The sequence below is a fragment of the Salvia hispanica genome, chromosome 2 (genome assembly GCF_029641045.1).
Source record: "Salvia hispanica isolate PSC_SH4W2 chromosome 2, Shi_PSC_v1, whole genome shotgun sequence".
NCBI classification, from domain to species: domain Eukaryota; kingdom Viridiplantae; phylum Streptophyta; class Magnoliopsida; order Lamiales; family Lamiaceae; genus Salvia; species Salvia hispanica.
This window is the reverse complement of record NC_142693.1, coordinates 59,115,464-59,131,565: the sequence shown is the minus strand read 5'-3', so window position 1 is coordinate 59,131,565 and position 16,102 is coordinate 59,115,464. Positions and strand designations below refer to the sequence as shown.

General features: G+C 35.3%; 2 protein-coding genes and 1 pseudogene across 4 annotated transcripts; all 3 read right to left on the bottom strand.

Annotated features, from left to right (window-relative positions):
- Positions 1-6,114: 6,114 nt before the first annotated feature.
- Positions 6,115-6,837, bottom strand: LOC148932795 (uncharacterized). The gene is made up of 2 exons (XM_089064133.1): positions 6,239-6,837; positions 6,115-6,151 (listed from the first exon to the last, which is right to left on the bottom strand). Exons 1-2 carry the CDS (start codon positions 6,835-6,837, stop codon positions 6,115-6,117), a joined length of 636 nt encoding a protein of 211 aa, XP_088920259.1.
- Positions 6,838-10,542: 3,705 nt separating this feature from the next.
- LOC125198699 (protein EMSY-LIKE 4-like) lies at positions 10,543-12,186 on the bottom strand (annotated as a pseudogene).
- LOC125202134 (myb family transcription factor PHL5-like) lies at positions 10,543-15,507 on the bottom strand. Of its 3 annotated transcripts, none has more exons than XM_089064131.1 (8): positions 15,165-15,328; positions 14,858-15,066; positions 14,586-14,766; positions 14,439-14,515; positions 14,293-14,360; positions 13,843-13,912; positions 13,635-13,754; positions 10,543-12,256 (listed from the first exon to the last, which is right to left on the bottom strand). In XM_089064131.1, exons 1-7 carry the CDS (start codon positions 15,262-15,264, stop codon positions 13,668-13,670), a joined length of 792 nt encoding a protein of 263 aa, XP_088920257.1. In that variant the 5' UTR covers positions 15,265-15,328; the 3' UTR covers positions 10,543-12,256; positions 13,635-13,667. The 3 variants fall into 3 exon arrangements, with proteins under 3 accessions (XP_088920257.1, XP_047956434.1, XP_088920258.1); XM_048100477.2 differs by lacking the exon at positions 10,543-12,256 and adding an exon at positions 15,396-15,507 and having other exon boundaries at positions 13,593-13,754; positions 15,165-15,278; XM_089064132.1 differs by lacking the exon at positions 10,543-12,256 and having other exon boundaries at positions 13,593-13,754; positions 14,586-14,672; positions 14,860-15,066; positions 15,165-15,329.
- Between the last annotated feature and the right edge of the window lie 595 nt (positions 15,508-16,102).

Below are 16,102 nucleotides of genomic sequence, written 5' to 3'. Positions count from 1 at the left end.
GACAGAAATAACACAATTTTATTTGCCAAAATTTTCGAAAATTTCAGCTCTCACAAGCTGTAGGAATTTTCGAATTCCTCTCCTATTCCAAAAAGGATTTCTTCTGTCTTTTTTATTTAAGTCCTAGTATTCTAGTAAGATCAGCCCACACTGATATTGAGATACAGTTCGGGAACCAGAGAGAAGATTTGTGGTTTAGTACTCAAAGCATCACGTGGAGAAGAAGCTAGCCATCTTCAATTCTTTGGAGAATTAATTAGGTATTTTTCTGCTCCGTAGAAAAGCATGTTTTAGGTTTCAAATATTCTTAAAGCATGATTAATTCAAGTTATGAGCATGATACATGTGATAATTACGCGAATAGCTTTTGTCTAAATAATCTGCTAAATAGATCTAACTTTTATGTGATTTATTGTTTTAAACGCACCGCTTCCGCTGCCGGTTCCAACATTATCTGGGACGGAGGGAGTAAGATTATATATATCCTGGCATTAAAAATATTATCGAATAGGACATTCTTTTCTATATGCAAGAAATTCAAATTGTGACCGTATGGATCAGACCATTCGGGATTCACTAATTACCTGTACCTCTTTTATTGTATTGCACTTAGGATATGGTCAATCTCCAAGATCACAGACCAGGATACAATAATAGGATACAGACTATTGACTCGATTTATTTTAAACACGAGAATTACTCGCAAGTGTACGGGGCTAGTGTAGTAATAAACAAGTAAGAGTATCGCATCCACATAGACAAATTGTGCAACTTAAGTACCACGAACCGATTTTAACTACTATCTAGAGAATCCGGAAAGGTTGGTGTTGATTTTGAAGAAAAACAAATAAACATTAACAAGCTAAAAGCACGCAACAAAGAGAGTTTCAAATAAGAGAACACGGTAGACCCTTGGATCCAACTACAACGAATACAATGCGAACAATTCAATAACTTCGATTACCCAATTAAAGTCTCTAGGATTACTAGGAAAGCCGGTAGTCTAGGCTAAGCCCGCTCTCGAGTGCACTCAACCCGTTGATTAAACATTAATATTGAAGTCTCCTTCTAATACTTCACAATTAACTCCTTAAAACAAAAGGCTCAAGACCTCACTCTATAATTCCTTCTCTCGAATGCAAATTATCTAGGTGTTGTTCATTCTTTTATCAATCCTAATTATGTATCTCTCGATTACTCAAAACTAGGTCAACAAACCCAATTGGTAGCTAAGCAATTGAATTGAAAAGACACAAGAACGAAACAAAGAAATCACAATAGCAAAGGTAATCAAAAGTCCTTGTTAATCAAAAGCGTCATTGTAGTCTTCACCAAAACTCTACAAAGGATTTAGCTACTCATATTCAACGCAAATTCAATTGGACATAGGAAAACTATAAAATACTCCCAAGAGTGAATTAAATGACAAATCGTCTTCGTCTTCAATCTTGTTGATGATTGTGACTCTCCGTCTCTTCAATCTACTCTCAAAACCTTTGATAAACTCTTATGGGGTGTGTGGAATGTGTTTTGAAGTCGAACCCTAGGTCTTATTTATATCCGGGGCGAAAAATGCAGCAATTGCAAGGCATAAGCAGAATGCCCGACCTACAGTGTAAAAAATGCCCGGCCGGGCGTTTTGCTTGAGATCCCGAAAACGTGACAAAACGCACACCCGGGCGATTTTCCATCAAGAAACGTCCGGGGATAGTGCATACGCCCGGCTTGAGGGTCGAATCGCCCGGTCTCGTGCTGTGAAATGCTTGGCTTGCTGCAGCGAAACGCCCGACCAAAGGTTTTTGGTGCCGTTTTCGTCTGTTTCCACTTATTATGACTACAAAAACTCGAGAAACTTATCAAAACACTAATATAGATTATCAAAGATGAAAGCTCAGGTAATGTGCTACAAAGTACTCAAATATGCACTTCCAAACATTCAAAACACTTGCTAAACTACGAGTTTATCAACTATACAATCTAACGAGTTGCTACAAGTTACAGAAAATCCTATCTCTAGTCAAAACCACTAAACCCTTGACCAGTTTCGGACTCCGAGCTTCTAACGGCTGGAACTTGACCTGCACACTAAGAAGATTGATCAGTATAGTAGGAAATCAGATATCTACAAATCTGAACGATAAGCCTTAAGAATGTAATCAAGTCAAAACAACATCCGTCTTGGCTCAGGTTGCACACGCAACTTCACAGGGCCAGGACCTCCCCTATTTTCACCAATAGGTCACAAGGGAGCACTGCAAGACAAATCGGACCCCAAACCCTAGGGATCCACCTACTTTGCTCCAGCTAACTTCACAAGAAACCGAACAAAACACTCCACAACACCACCAACACACCAAGAAATCATGGATCTCTCAATCACACATGAAATGACTTGCAAATCTACACCGGGAGAACAGATCAGAACTGGAACCGTTCGATCACCACCAGATCCACTACATCAACGCGGAAGTTGAAGGATCTCACTCAGGTCTCACTTAGAACAGAGAACGAGTGGTTGGAGAAGATGACCGGAGTCATTATCAGAAGAGAGAAGGAGAGAATTCTAGAGAGAAGTTGGAGAGAACTTGAGAGCCAGAGAGAGAGTGTGTGTCAAGTGAATGAGGCGGATAAGAGAGTATATCACTCACAAACAAACACACCCTATATCCCACGGCCAATATTCATGATCTTAGTGAAGTGCCACACGGCAGCAATCGGTATACCTGAAGGAACTGGCAGCGGAAGCGTGCGGATTTCCAATTTCATAATTTAACAATTAATCGAACAAATAAATCACATAATAATCAGATCTATTTAGCAGATTATTTAGACAAAATCTATTTGCTTAATTCTCACATGTATCATGCTCATAACTTGAATTAATCATTCTTTAAGTATACTGAAACCTAAAACATGCTTTTCTACGAAGCAGAAATAATACCTAATTAATTCTCCAAAGAATTGATGATGGCTAGCGACTTCTCCACGTGACGCTTTGAAAACTAGACCATAGATTTTCTCTCTGGTTCCCGAACTGTACTCCAATATCAGTGTGGACAGATCTCACCGGAATACTAGGACTTAAATAAAGAAGACTGAAATTCTACTCCACGGGGGAGAGGAAAAATCGCCCAACTCCAGAAGGGGGGGGGAACGAAATTTATTTGATTAAAATTAATTGTGTTATTTCTGTCTCCTTTATTCTCCTATTTATATTAGGTTCCTTTTGGGCCCAAACAGGGATCTATGGAAAGTTTTGGATATGGGCTCATCCTATTTACTTTTTACTATTTAAATTGAACCCACAACTTAATATAAGCTTTAATTGGAATATATTATGAGCAGCCACTACAAAAGTAATATTGAACTCCCCCCATCCAAATCCGAAATTATAAGTAATCCGGGTTTCCGTTTTAACTTTCATTTCCCGCGCTCAAGATAAAAATGTCCATTAATTAATTAATGTCTGCTATGGACTTAATTAATTAATTTCTTATTAATTCCAAGAGTGGACTTAGCATGAAACATTTATTTATTATTCATAAAGTGATCAAACTCCAACTAGCTAGGTTCCGAATAATAAAACCTTGTTTCGCGCTCCTCTTGAGGACATTATCAAACGAGACTCACCTCGCGTACGATTCAATATAATAGCAATCCTAGCACCGCTAGATATTAATCACCACTACCCAATATATCAGGATTATTGGGTTACGAAAAAACGCACCATTTGATAAGTCAAAGTAATGCATAATCAATACCGCATGCTCAATGCTAACCTACATTGATTAAGAAACAAATATTTATCAAGACCTCGACTTTCAATAGATAGCACAAAGACAAGTCTTGCTGTTAGATCCGTTCAGTGCTTTACCACACCAATGTCATCTTAGTTCAGTAAGGCTTAGAAATATGCGGACTGACATTGCAACCTTTCACGATGGATAGTCTAATTCCATCTAGGTCGTGAAATTCTTCTTTTTCTTTGTTTAGGACTGACCGTGTTACCTTAAAGTGGACGCCGCCCACAACCAGTCTACTAAAACAAAGACTTAGACTTTGTTAAGTTAGCTTATACATTTAAACATGCAATTAACATCCATTAAATGTAAAACATAACATCATTATGACAAAAATAATCTATTTTATTCCTTGAAAAATAAAATAAGAGTTTTATAGTATTCAATCACTCGAAACGTGATTTCTAATATACAAACTCTAACAATACCCAGGTTAGTGACGGGCCACAATCAAATCGGGCCGCACTAATAGAATTCGGGCTTAGTATTAATTCAGCCCAATGATTAATTCATCAAGCCCAACTCCAATAGATCCATTTATCTCACAGTGACAAATCACATTTATCTTCCAATCATTACAACAAAAAATATAAGTACACTGTTTAATACGGTTAAGAATGCTCACTTTTGTGTCTAATTAAACTACCAATGAACCATAATGTTCTTATTATTAGTGTCCCAACTAAAATTAGGGAATACAAAATAGAAGCATCCTAACAAAGCAAAATATTAAGATAATTTCTCCTCAACTTAGGGACGCTTTATTTTGCATCCTAAATTAACTTTATCAAAAGCTAGTAATTGCATCTTAACTTTTGTGCCCCTAAAAGATAAGTTTTTTGCGGTGAATATATGAAATCCCGAAATTAAGTCTTGTTTAGTCCCCACCAAATCTTGCTCAGCGCGAAGTTTACTATTTTTGCATCTTCATCATCATATTAAAAAGTTCACGAGTTCAAATCGTTCCATGTGATAAATTATTTGGACTCCATTTAACATGAGGAATACCAGAATGCTATTAAATCATCATAACTCTGGTTAATAATTTGGACACAATCATAAAGGAAACTATGATAAATTAATTAGTGAATGTTTCAAAGATCGATAAAGAAACAAACATGGAGAGTGAAGAAAACATGAAGACGACAGAGAAACAAAATCTTGATTACAAGAAGAGAAAACCCTAACCAAAAAATGAGGTCAAATTCAATAGATAGCAAGGTGAAACACTCCCTCTTTGCGAAACCCCCATCCTTGAACCCTATCCCCTTCCTCCAAACCGTGTGGAAGGGAGCCATATACTTCAACCGCATCATGTAAAGGATTCCACCTCAAGAAACCCTTCTCTCTCCACCTTCCTCCTCTCCGCATCCGTCAGCGCCGCCATCACTCTGTCTCCCTCCAAGTTCTGGATAAACAGTATGCTGCAGTCCCACCATCACTCTATCAACGACACGTCCGTGGCCTCCAGCGTCTTTTCGAACAAAATGGCCGCTTCATTTACGTCGGATGGAAGCTCAACTGGTTCAAGATCCGCTGGAGTTGCTTCTCTTCCCATTGGGACGAGGTGAGTGCGAACGGGGCCGCTGTGGTTTTTGTCGAAGAAATCGTATTCGTAGACGACTCTTTGTTTCGACGTTGTACCCTCACCATTCTTCATTTCCGATCCACTCTTTTGATATAATTCTAAATATGTTTTTGCGTCTACGCAATGCAACTCTATGTATGCTCTATATATGGGATTCCAATTCAACAACGGAAAGAATTGTGTATATCATAATGTTATTTTACTCGGAATAAAAATTCCCTCATAATCCTTTCCTTGAAATTTTCTACTATTTGCATGTTAGTATCTATGTTGATGAGATCATGTATATATTGGTATTGAAATTATTTTTGAATACATTCTTCTTCTCTATGTGCACGACGTTGATTCCATGCTTAATTTATGGTTTAGTAATCATAAAGGAAAGCAGTATAGTAGTGCAATACTTAATGATGAATTATTTTGTGAATTTGGGTATGATCGATAAATAAAATGAAAGAGAAAAGAAACAATGATACTGAATCACTCTCAAGAACGACTAAACATACGATGGGAATGAAACAAACCGATAAAAAACACAAGTTCTTAAATCTCGTTTAATTTATTAAATTCTCCAACAAGATACCATTAAATCAAACAATAATGTCTTTAAATAGACGATAAAGAATCCTATTACTAATTAGAAACACAAAGATAAACACAATGTCGCGACAGGATAGAATTTGACTCAAGTCAAAACTAAAAACAACTAAAAGATCAATCTTTAATTTATTGCAATTCTTCATCTTGATCGAATGAGGACTTAGCCTTGCATCAAACAAAATACTAACAATAAGACAAAGGAAAAACAAAATCTTGATTACATAAAAACCCCAATAAAAAAAATTAGGGCAACCTCAGGTAATTGATGGCGATGCAGAAGTGTCCGCCTCTGCGATATCCCCAACCATAAACCCAATCCCCTTTCTTCAATTTGTTTTCACTAACAAGCTTGGACCATTCTCCACTCATCTCAGCCAAGCCGATGAAGATACGGCTCTGCTTCAACCGCATCTTGTAAACGTTGCCGCTTGGATCTATCGTTGGAACCTCAAGAAACCCTCCTCTCTCTACATTCCTTCTCTCCTCTTCTCTGAGAAACCACATAACTCTCTCGATCTCCCTCACGAAAAGTGTGTTCGACACGTCCATGGCCTCCAGTGTCTTTTCAAACACTTCAAACATATCTGCTGGAGTTGCTTCTGTTCCGATTGGGACGAGGAAACTGCGTATGGGGCCGGTGCGGTTTTCGTCAAAAAAATCGTATTCATAGACGACTCTTTGTTTCGACGTCGTTGAACTATGACAGTTGTTCGTCTCCGCTGGTGTTGATTCTCTTTCAATTGGGAGAATGTGACTGTGAATGGGGCCGGTGCGGTTTTCGTCGAAGAAATCGTATTCATAGACGACTTTTTGTTCCGACGATGAATCCTCATCGTTCTTCATCTCCATTACTCTTTTGCTATAATTCTAAATATATTTTGTCGACGGAATGCAATTCTATTTATATTTATATAGGATTTCGTCGAAGAAGTTGAATTCGTGGATCACTCTCACTTTGCGGAAGTTCGACGTTGCGCCATCTTCTTCTGCCATTTTCTTCTTCTGCTGGCAATGCAATTCGTGAAACAATTCTTCTTCATATATTAATATTGATTACTTCTATTTATTTCTGATGTGCGAAATGCTATTTTGTAGCCTACTCGTCGCCCAATCAGTGGGTGATATGTGGAGTGCTTTGTATTTTTTTTATAAATTTCAAAATTGGCTTCATTTTTTAAGTTGTAGGAATTTAGTTGTAAAATAATTCAATTGGAAATTTTAATTAAGAAATAAGATTGAGAAATACTAGTAAATGAAGTAGGTGAATAGTATAAATGTTTAATTTTTATAATACACAGTGGTTGTAGGCAATGCTTAAACTACGCGAATAGTGTAGTAATCAATATTAGTAATAATAATGTACTGCTCTGTACAAATAAAGTAAAAAGAAAAAGAGCAAATAGCCAAAAAAAAATTACTCTTTTCGTTCTAGTGGAGACAGATTAAAAAAAGGTGTATAATGTAGGAGAGAGGAAAAAGTAAGAGTGAAAAAATGTGTTACTACTTTTTAGTTTAAAAAAAGGATTTAAAATGGTTACTGTATTTTTGTATGGAATAGAAGAAGTATAAAATTTGATCTAATTATGTTCTTTCTCGTAACTTCAAAAAAAGTTTTGAATTTGAAATTTTCTTCAAGTCCTTGATTGAAGGCAATAGATCTACGGACCATTTTGTACCTTAGTGCTGACCAAGGCTAGAATTGTACCTTATGATCATCTTAAAGCATCGGAAGGGGGGTCAACGATTTTAGTGAATTTTATGTTTTTGTACAATGCATGAATGTTCTTTCAAGATAGAGGTTTTCTCAACATAATTGCTTTTTTCCAAGTTATGTGTTCTCTCCTTCAATTTGATTTTTCCTTTCGAAGCGAAACTTTTATTGTAAATAAATTCAACAAACCGTCTCCTAATACCGAACATTTTGGATTTTAAACTTTCTCAACTACATTATAAATATATTATAAAGAAACAAAAACTCGTTCCAATTAATATGAAATTACGTACACAATATTGGAAACTCGAATAAGCAAATGTGACAATGAGCGATAAATAATCAATCAAAGAGAGAGAAGAAACAAGCTAACAAGAAGAGGTAGGAAAAAAGAAATGTTGTATTATTGTACCATAGAATTACGTTTTCAATCGACGAAGACATAGAACTTTCCCTCTTTTCGAAATCCCCAGCCTCGAACCCTAAACCCTTCCCCCAAATGGTTAGCCCAAACAAGCTTGCACCATTCTTCATTGATCACAGTCATATTTATGGAAGCCATATGCATCAACCTCATCTTGTAATTGTTTCCAATTGAATCTATCACTCTAAACTCAAAAAACCCCTCTCTCTCTTGCTTCATTCTCTCTTCCTCCGTGAGAGCCCCTATCACTCTCTCGCTCCCCCTCCCGTCGATGAAAAGCCTCCTCCCCAAGTCCAAATTCTCCAAACTCTTCTCGAACAAGTACGCCACTTGAGGGTCTTTGATTCCTTCCACTATTCGTTGGAGAAACCACGGTGGTGGAGGCTCGTTGGCTTCGTCTTTGATCCCTCGCTTCGGGACCCATGGTGTATGAGCCTGGGGCCGGTGCGGTTTTTGTCAAAGAAGTCGTATTCGTGGATCGCTCTTAGATCCGAAGTCGCATCATGAATATTAGTGTGTGCAGCCGAAGTTGAACTTGATTTTTGTGGCGGGAGACGGATGATCTGACGGGGGATGACGGTGCGGTTTTCGTCGAAGAAATTGACTTTTCTTGGTTTCGACGTTGCATCATCATCGTTCATCATCTTCTTCTGACCGTAAAAAAAAACTTACTTTCAAGGACACAAAAATAAATACTCAATTCCTTCTTTATAATGCAATTTATTTCTCACATGCAAAATGCAATTTATGTAATTGCGTAATTCTATGAAAATATGTAATATGTACAACATTCTTCCATGCTTGGTGAATGTTGGTGACACATTTTCTTGTTGAGATCATTAACGACGATTTTTAATTGTATATTGCTAATATATCGATAATAATACATAAGATTGACTGCATGTGATTAATATATGCATAATTTTCGAAGATATAGTGAAGGTAACAGTGATCCTTATGGAAATATTTACTAAGTCGTGTTTATTTTTGTGCTCTAATTTAGGGCCCAATTATAATATTACTATAATAGGTTTATGTTAAAATGACAACCCCTCTTAAAATGACACCTTGACACCACTTATATAGCTATATTATAAACTCTACACAACAATATTACAAACACTACACAACAATCTATAGATTGTTGTATAGTGTGTCGGATATTGCTGGACAAGAAATATTGCTGGTTAAAGACCAGCAAATTGCTGACCGTCTTTTTCCAGTTTTTTTTTTGCCACGTGGCAACTTATTATTCGTCCACGTGTACGATTGGCTAGGAATGGTGGTATGGTGTTATTTTAAGGGGTGGTGGCACCCTAACATGCCCCTACTATAATATGTTTATTTTTATCAAAATAAAAAATAAGATTACAAAGGAATGGAATGACTAGGATGGCTATTCATGTAGAGATGAATTTAGGGGTGTGTTACATTGAATCATTCTTAAATTCCTAACTACAACTAAATAGGCATTGGATCATTAAATCAATGTAACAAAAGTTAGTGTCAGTTAAAAAAGTGAGTTATAACTAATTTTTAAAAAATATCTCAAAACTTTAAATGATTATAACTATCTCAATTTATATTATTTTTTTACTCAAAATATATCAAATTAAAGATAATTTTTATAAGGATTCTAATTAACGAGATCTCATTTGCAAATGTTTCGATGTCAAAATTTGATAAAAGTTATTGAATTTTTATAAATATCAACTAAAAGTTTAATGTCAATATAGCTAACATAATATGTCAATATAATACATATATAATGTCACTGTTAAATTATGTTGACATACTCAATGAATCATATTGATCAATATCTTTAGTACACTACATTAATAATTTGATTCAAAATCCTAATTTTGGTAGCTTTGTTATCTTTTCAAATTTAATTAATAATAGAATAAAATTACACATGGAAATCTATGGATCACTAGATCTCTACAAATTTTATGGTTTTAAATTAGTTGTAATTTGCAATTAAAAATAAATTTAGCAATTGATCACATCAATATCAACGTAAATATCAAACGAAATTGATAATTTAAAAAATTACTATCAAATAAAGAAGTAGAAGAGAGAGAGAAATCACCGTTTCATCTACCAAAGATGGTCTAGCTAGTTTAATAATTAATGATTATTGAAGCTCTATGTAAGAAATGTGCATATACATATGTCATATTAGTAAGGTTATTTTACTCAATTAAAGACAGAAAACCAAGTTATTTCTCAATTATTTACTTTCGGGCTCCATAAGTAATAGATTCTAGCCGTAAATGGCAATTTATCTCCATCGTCACCGGTGTTGTTATGCTCGGTCCAGTGCTGGGCCATATAAGAACTGACCACCTTCATCTGTCATAAGCAATCACCAAAGAGAAATAAAAACAAGGAAAACTTCTGAAAGTTCATCAAACAATTCTACAAGTGCACTGCTCTTTCAATTCCTCTTTTATAGTCCAAATGGCTCCTTCAGTGTAAGGGCCGATACGAAATAATAACCATTTAGCTGAGTATTCATAGTCGAGTCTATTTCCGATTAAAGAAAAAAAATACTAGTAGTGCATTTTGATCCATTGCTAAACAGTCTCTCCAAGGTCTTATTCTCTAATGAGCAGTCCATTGTTGGTTGGTCTTTTCTTTGTCTTCTAAGCTAATCATGTCGTCTTCACCGTCCCACTTAATATCTCCCGGAGATATCTACAGTGGAAATGCAAAAGAGGCTATCCCCAGGAGACAGTTTAACATCTATTCAATCTTTAATTCTTCTGCTTGCAAGTTTTTCTCCTATTCATAGTTTGAAGGACATAAAGCACCTTGAAAGAAGAATTCAACAAGTTAATATATGTCAAACTTTCCCACTAAATAGTCAGCTTGGCTTCTGTTTCTTCATGTCATCCAGAGAAATTTTATTATTCGTAGCTTATAGTATAAGGCTTAGATGGAACATAAGAAATATGTCATATACATAATGAAATAAGCTCTATACCGTACCTAGTTGACATCCTGTAAGGGGGAATTTCCATAGAATAACACATAGAACCACAAAAGACAACCAGTAGTTATAAATACTTGTTTTGATAAATCCAGTCATGCAAACTTTTACAAGATAAGAAATAAATCCAATTACACGCATAAAGAAACCATGACAGGAGCAAAATTGCAATTCTGACATCCTATAATCCAGAAAAGTAACGGTATCTACCTCAGCTAGGCTGACCCATTCCCATGTTTCAAAATCAGTACCTATGTGATAAACAAGAGCATGTCTACCCTGGCAATAGCATACAGCTAAATTGAGAAATTCATGATCAGAAAAGAAGGGTCCACAGTTATAAGAGAGGTGGATATACCTCAACTGCATTGTAATCAGTTATAACAGCTCCATAAAATTATTATCATCTGGCCATCTGGTTCTGGCTTTCCGTCCAATTAATGGAAGGCCCCCAATACAGTTACCAAATTGACCTCTTCCAGCCCGTCCCGAGGGATGCTGCATTTTCATTGATGAACCAGGTGGCATTTGACAAATAAAGTAAATTATTGCGAATCAGCACCAGTCAAGGTATAGCAGACAAAAAATAGTGATTAAATTTCAAACTCCCATATTTGTGTTTTTTGCCTTTTGTCCCTGCTATAGGTCCGCGTTTGGCAGCTAAGGAGGACGGCTGGTTTGTTGTACTAATTGCTTGTGGGGCACTGCATCGTGTAATGGTTGATCGGCACCATGAAAGATGTGTTGGAGCCCCCTTGATTGCCTCCATTCCCTGACAGTGTTCCCAAATTTCCATAACCAAAAAATTGATCATTTACAAAATTAGACTTGGGAATGCTTTTATTTTACTAATTGTTTCATCAGCATTAAACCTTCAGAGAACATATCTGTGCTCCTCATTTGGTAATCTTTACTCTGTCCTAAGCTCTGTAATTAAACATCCCTTCTCCTGAGAAAAATATATTTCTTTCAGCTGGTGAATTTTATCTCCCATGTCAGTCTCCTCCTATAGATTCGAGGAAATGAGTGAGCACTCAAGGTGGCAGGCCTTCCATAACCATAATTCATAAATGAGCCTCCCTCCTGACATTCTATTAATTTGTATTTTGATGTGGTGGAGGAAAATCGTCATCAGTTCCTGAAACAGCATCAATGGGAATGAGAGGAGAAGAATTATTGTCACTGACCAAGCCTGTATAAAACATAGAAAACAAAAAAGTAGTATGGCACTTGAAGAGATGTTATAGAAGTATACAAAACTAATAAGACCAGGGGCTCATAATAACCCATGCCAGATAACAGTCAGAACATAAGACTATAGAAAGTAACAAACATATGACATAAATGCCAGAATCCAAGTTGTTGGGAAAATTGAATAACTAATGGAAACACTGAAATGAGTGACCCAATTAACTGGTTTGTGCTTATTGTATAAGAAGCGAAAAAATTAAAAACCTTACTAAAGAAAAAGTTGTGCATGACTACTTGTTCATCAACAACATGCATTTATTTCAGAAATACTAGAAATATTAAGCCCCTGGAATGTGCCCCAAAGTGAAAATCGATTGGCCAGTTATTTTCCTGTTAATCATGTGCATCCCTGCGTCCGTCTCTAGAAAAAAATGAAAACAAATACTTCATCGTGAAATAAGATCTCAACTCCACAAAGTCCATCACTATCTAGAAACAAAATAAAATGCTCCATAAGCAACCAACAGCAGCAAATCCAGTTATCCATACACAAGATTCTATCAGGGGAATGTGGATTCAGAATCTACAACTCTTAGTCCATGCAGAGAAAGCATCTATAAATGGAACATTATGATTATTTTTCCTCTAAAGTTTCACTATTTCAAACCACTTATTTAATAGTTCAGTCCAAATTTTCATAAACATTTTTTTAAGAGAGCTCCATATTTTCAATCACATCGGTAACTAAAAATCATAATATTGATCATAGCAAACAAGGTAACTCTAAACAACCCAAGTCAGTATGAATTTTTGAACTAACAGGAGTATGGACCAGCAAGATGATAACAAACAAAGGAATTCTAACCATGCTTATTGTGGAGGAGGGGATCTGCTCCGAACAATTTCACCCTAAACATACAAGCAGGAGTGGCAAGATGGACACTAAAAGAAATTGTGACAAAATTTTGTGCACGAAGGAATACTTATATGATTTCAAACTCTGCAATCTGCATCATGTAATTCTTGTTACAAATTAAACTCAATTTTGAATACAATCTGTCATCACACTAGTCAATAGGAAAAAGAAGATTCTACATCCGATGTCCATGAATAAAGGTTTAGTTTGGTTTGGTTCGAGTTTTAAACAAATATTATGAAAAGTGAATGGAAAAATGTAGTGGGATGTTAGATTCAGTAGAATAGTACTAGTACAAAAGCAAATGAGACATTTATTGGTGAATAGGCGAAAATTGTAAAATAGGACGATTATTGATAGACACCGATAATTGAAAATGTCAGAAAGTTAATTGTGAAAGAATTTATACGATTGTTATTCACGAATAAGTTACAAAAATCCACTATTTTTTTGTATTCCACTGAGATTCAAGCATTGTCTGAAGCTGCTTTGCTTGTTCTTCAATCCTCATCTGCAACTTCTTCTGGCTCTAAACAAAACCAAGTTTAACTCAGAACCTAAAATATACTATGAATGTATAAAATTGGAGAAAAAAACTTAAGCTTAAAACCAAAAACCTCTAGTTGATCATATAGTTGTTTCTGAACATCTATCTGTAGCCTTAGAGCTTCCACAATCTGCATCCCCCTGTCATAGATCATCAACTATTTTTAACAAAAAATATGCTGACTAATTATACTATTCATACAAAATGTTTCCACATTGATCCATATGGAGTAGTAAAAAGTGTGAAGTTTGTATGTAAAAAGTTCATTTGTATATTTCATTTTAATACATTTCATCATATGTTTTTAATTAGACACTGTCAACTCTTTGCTTACGTGGAGTACTTGTTTCATGTTTTGTACCCATGTAGGAAAAAAATTGACGCTGTCTACACACAGATGACATATAGTAGTAATATATTAAAATGAAACTCGAATGAAATCTTTTGTATCATAACTTGTTGTACCAGCATCAAACAAAGATGAGTAATTAGCCCGAAATCGGCTGAGATTATAGCTTACGATTTCAATCCAATCTGCTCTGAATTGCCATCCTTCTCTTCGGGCTTTACTTCAGAAACGCGGTATTTCTGAGAAACAAAAACATAAAATTCTTTAGAAATCGAAATTTAAAATTTAATTGAGATTAAGGGTAGTTTTTGTTTAACCTGCAAATGGCTTTTGATATGGAAAATTGTCAATCCATCACATTGCATTAGCTTTAGGATTCCCTTTGGCGTGGCCTCTGCATTCAGTTCAATTGATCAATTCATCAAATTTATTAGTATCTCTCGATATAAATATATTCTACTTACTTTTGGCTCCACCTAGACGATCCACACACTCAATAAATTTCTTGTGAAGATCCTCAGTCCATCTAATTCTTTTTTTCTGCTCTTTTTCTGAAGAAGAAACATTAATCAATTTAGTCCCACCACAACTAAATGAATGTTGCTTCTCTAGCTGCACTGCCTTGCTGTAATAATGTTTTTCCATCTGTCACAACATTCAAATTGATTCAAATAATTTCGATGCCATCAATACTAATCATCAATTTAATTTGAAGAAGAAAAAAAAGTTTACTCACACCAATATTATTTTTACTATGATAATTGATGAGCAAGTTGTGACCGAGATTTCTCTGCTGAGGCTGATGAAGCTTGCATTCTTGAACACCGACGCTGCGACCGTGGCTTTGATCACGACACGAGCAAGATTGCACGAGTGATTGTAGTGTGTCTCTTGACTGAAAATTGTGACAATTGATCTTCTGCGGCGAAGGAGTCTGCTCATAATCTGCAACAATTTATCCATGGAATCAACAATTTCTTAACAAAGAAAAAATTAGACCAAAAATGATTAAATCTTAGTAATATTTATATACATAGAAATACCTGAAAATCCTAAGTGAGGCTGCATGAGACCTTTCTGAGATAACAAGCAAAGTTTGTAGCACAAACTTTGCAAACTATTGGATGAGAGATGAGTGTTCATCTTTATCGAAAGGGCTACAATAAGAAAAGAAAAAGAGCATATAAATTAGTTACATGATTTAATTGTTGCTAAACTACAATCTAAAGATCATTAATTGGAACCTTCAAATTAGCCAAAAAAAATTAGCCCACCTGACAAAACTAGCAAAGTATGATACAAAAGTTGGTGTATAATACACCTCCAAGAAAAAGGAGGGTGGACCAATGAGAAGTTAACAGAGACAAGATGTCCACATTTAATGAAATCTTGTTGTCATTTCTAGTAATAACAAAATGGATACAGTCGAAAAAGCATTGTAGAACAAGACAACAAGAAACTATCAACATTTATTTATTGGGTCAGGATAATATATAGTAGTACTCCAGTATTAAATTTATTTTATGTCTATATAGAGGCCTACTTATAAGTTAAAACACACGTGGTAGATTTATAATGACTGAACATAATTAGAAAATGGATTCTTCAGACTTCAGAGAAAGTTAAGTGTCACAGAGATTACTATATATTTCTCCATTAATAAACAAAGATAATTTGTATTTGAACCGGCCCCCCAAATATCCCCTTCATACAACCTAATTTATGAACTTTAAAATAGTATGTAAAGACGATTTTGAGGTGCAGCCGTGCAATACTTTATTACTAAATGCCTGAGAAAATAGGTTAATCCAAGATTAATGCGCGATCTTTGAACAATTTTTCAATTTTTACATACTTATTATGAAACTTTGCAATGTCACTGCCTCTTAATTTGTTACAAAATTAATTCAACTTTTTCTTCTTATAGAGAGCTTCACATATCTATAATCCCGAATACACATTACATAAATAGTACTAGTAA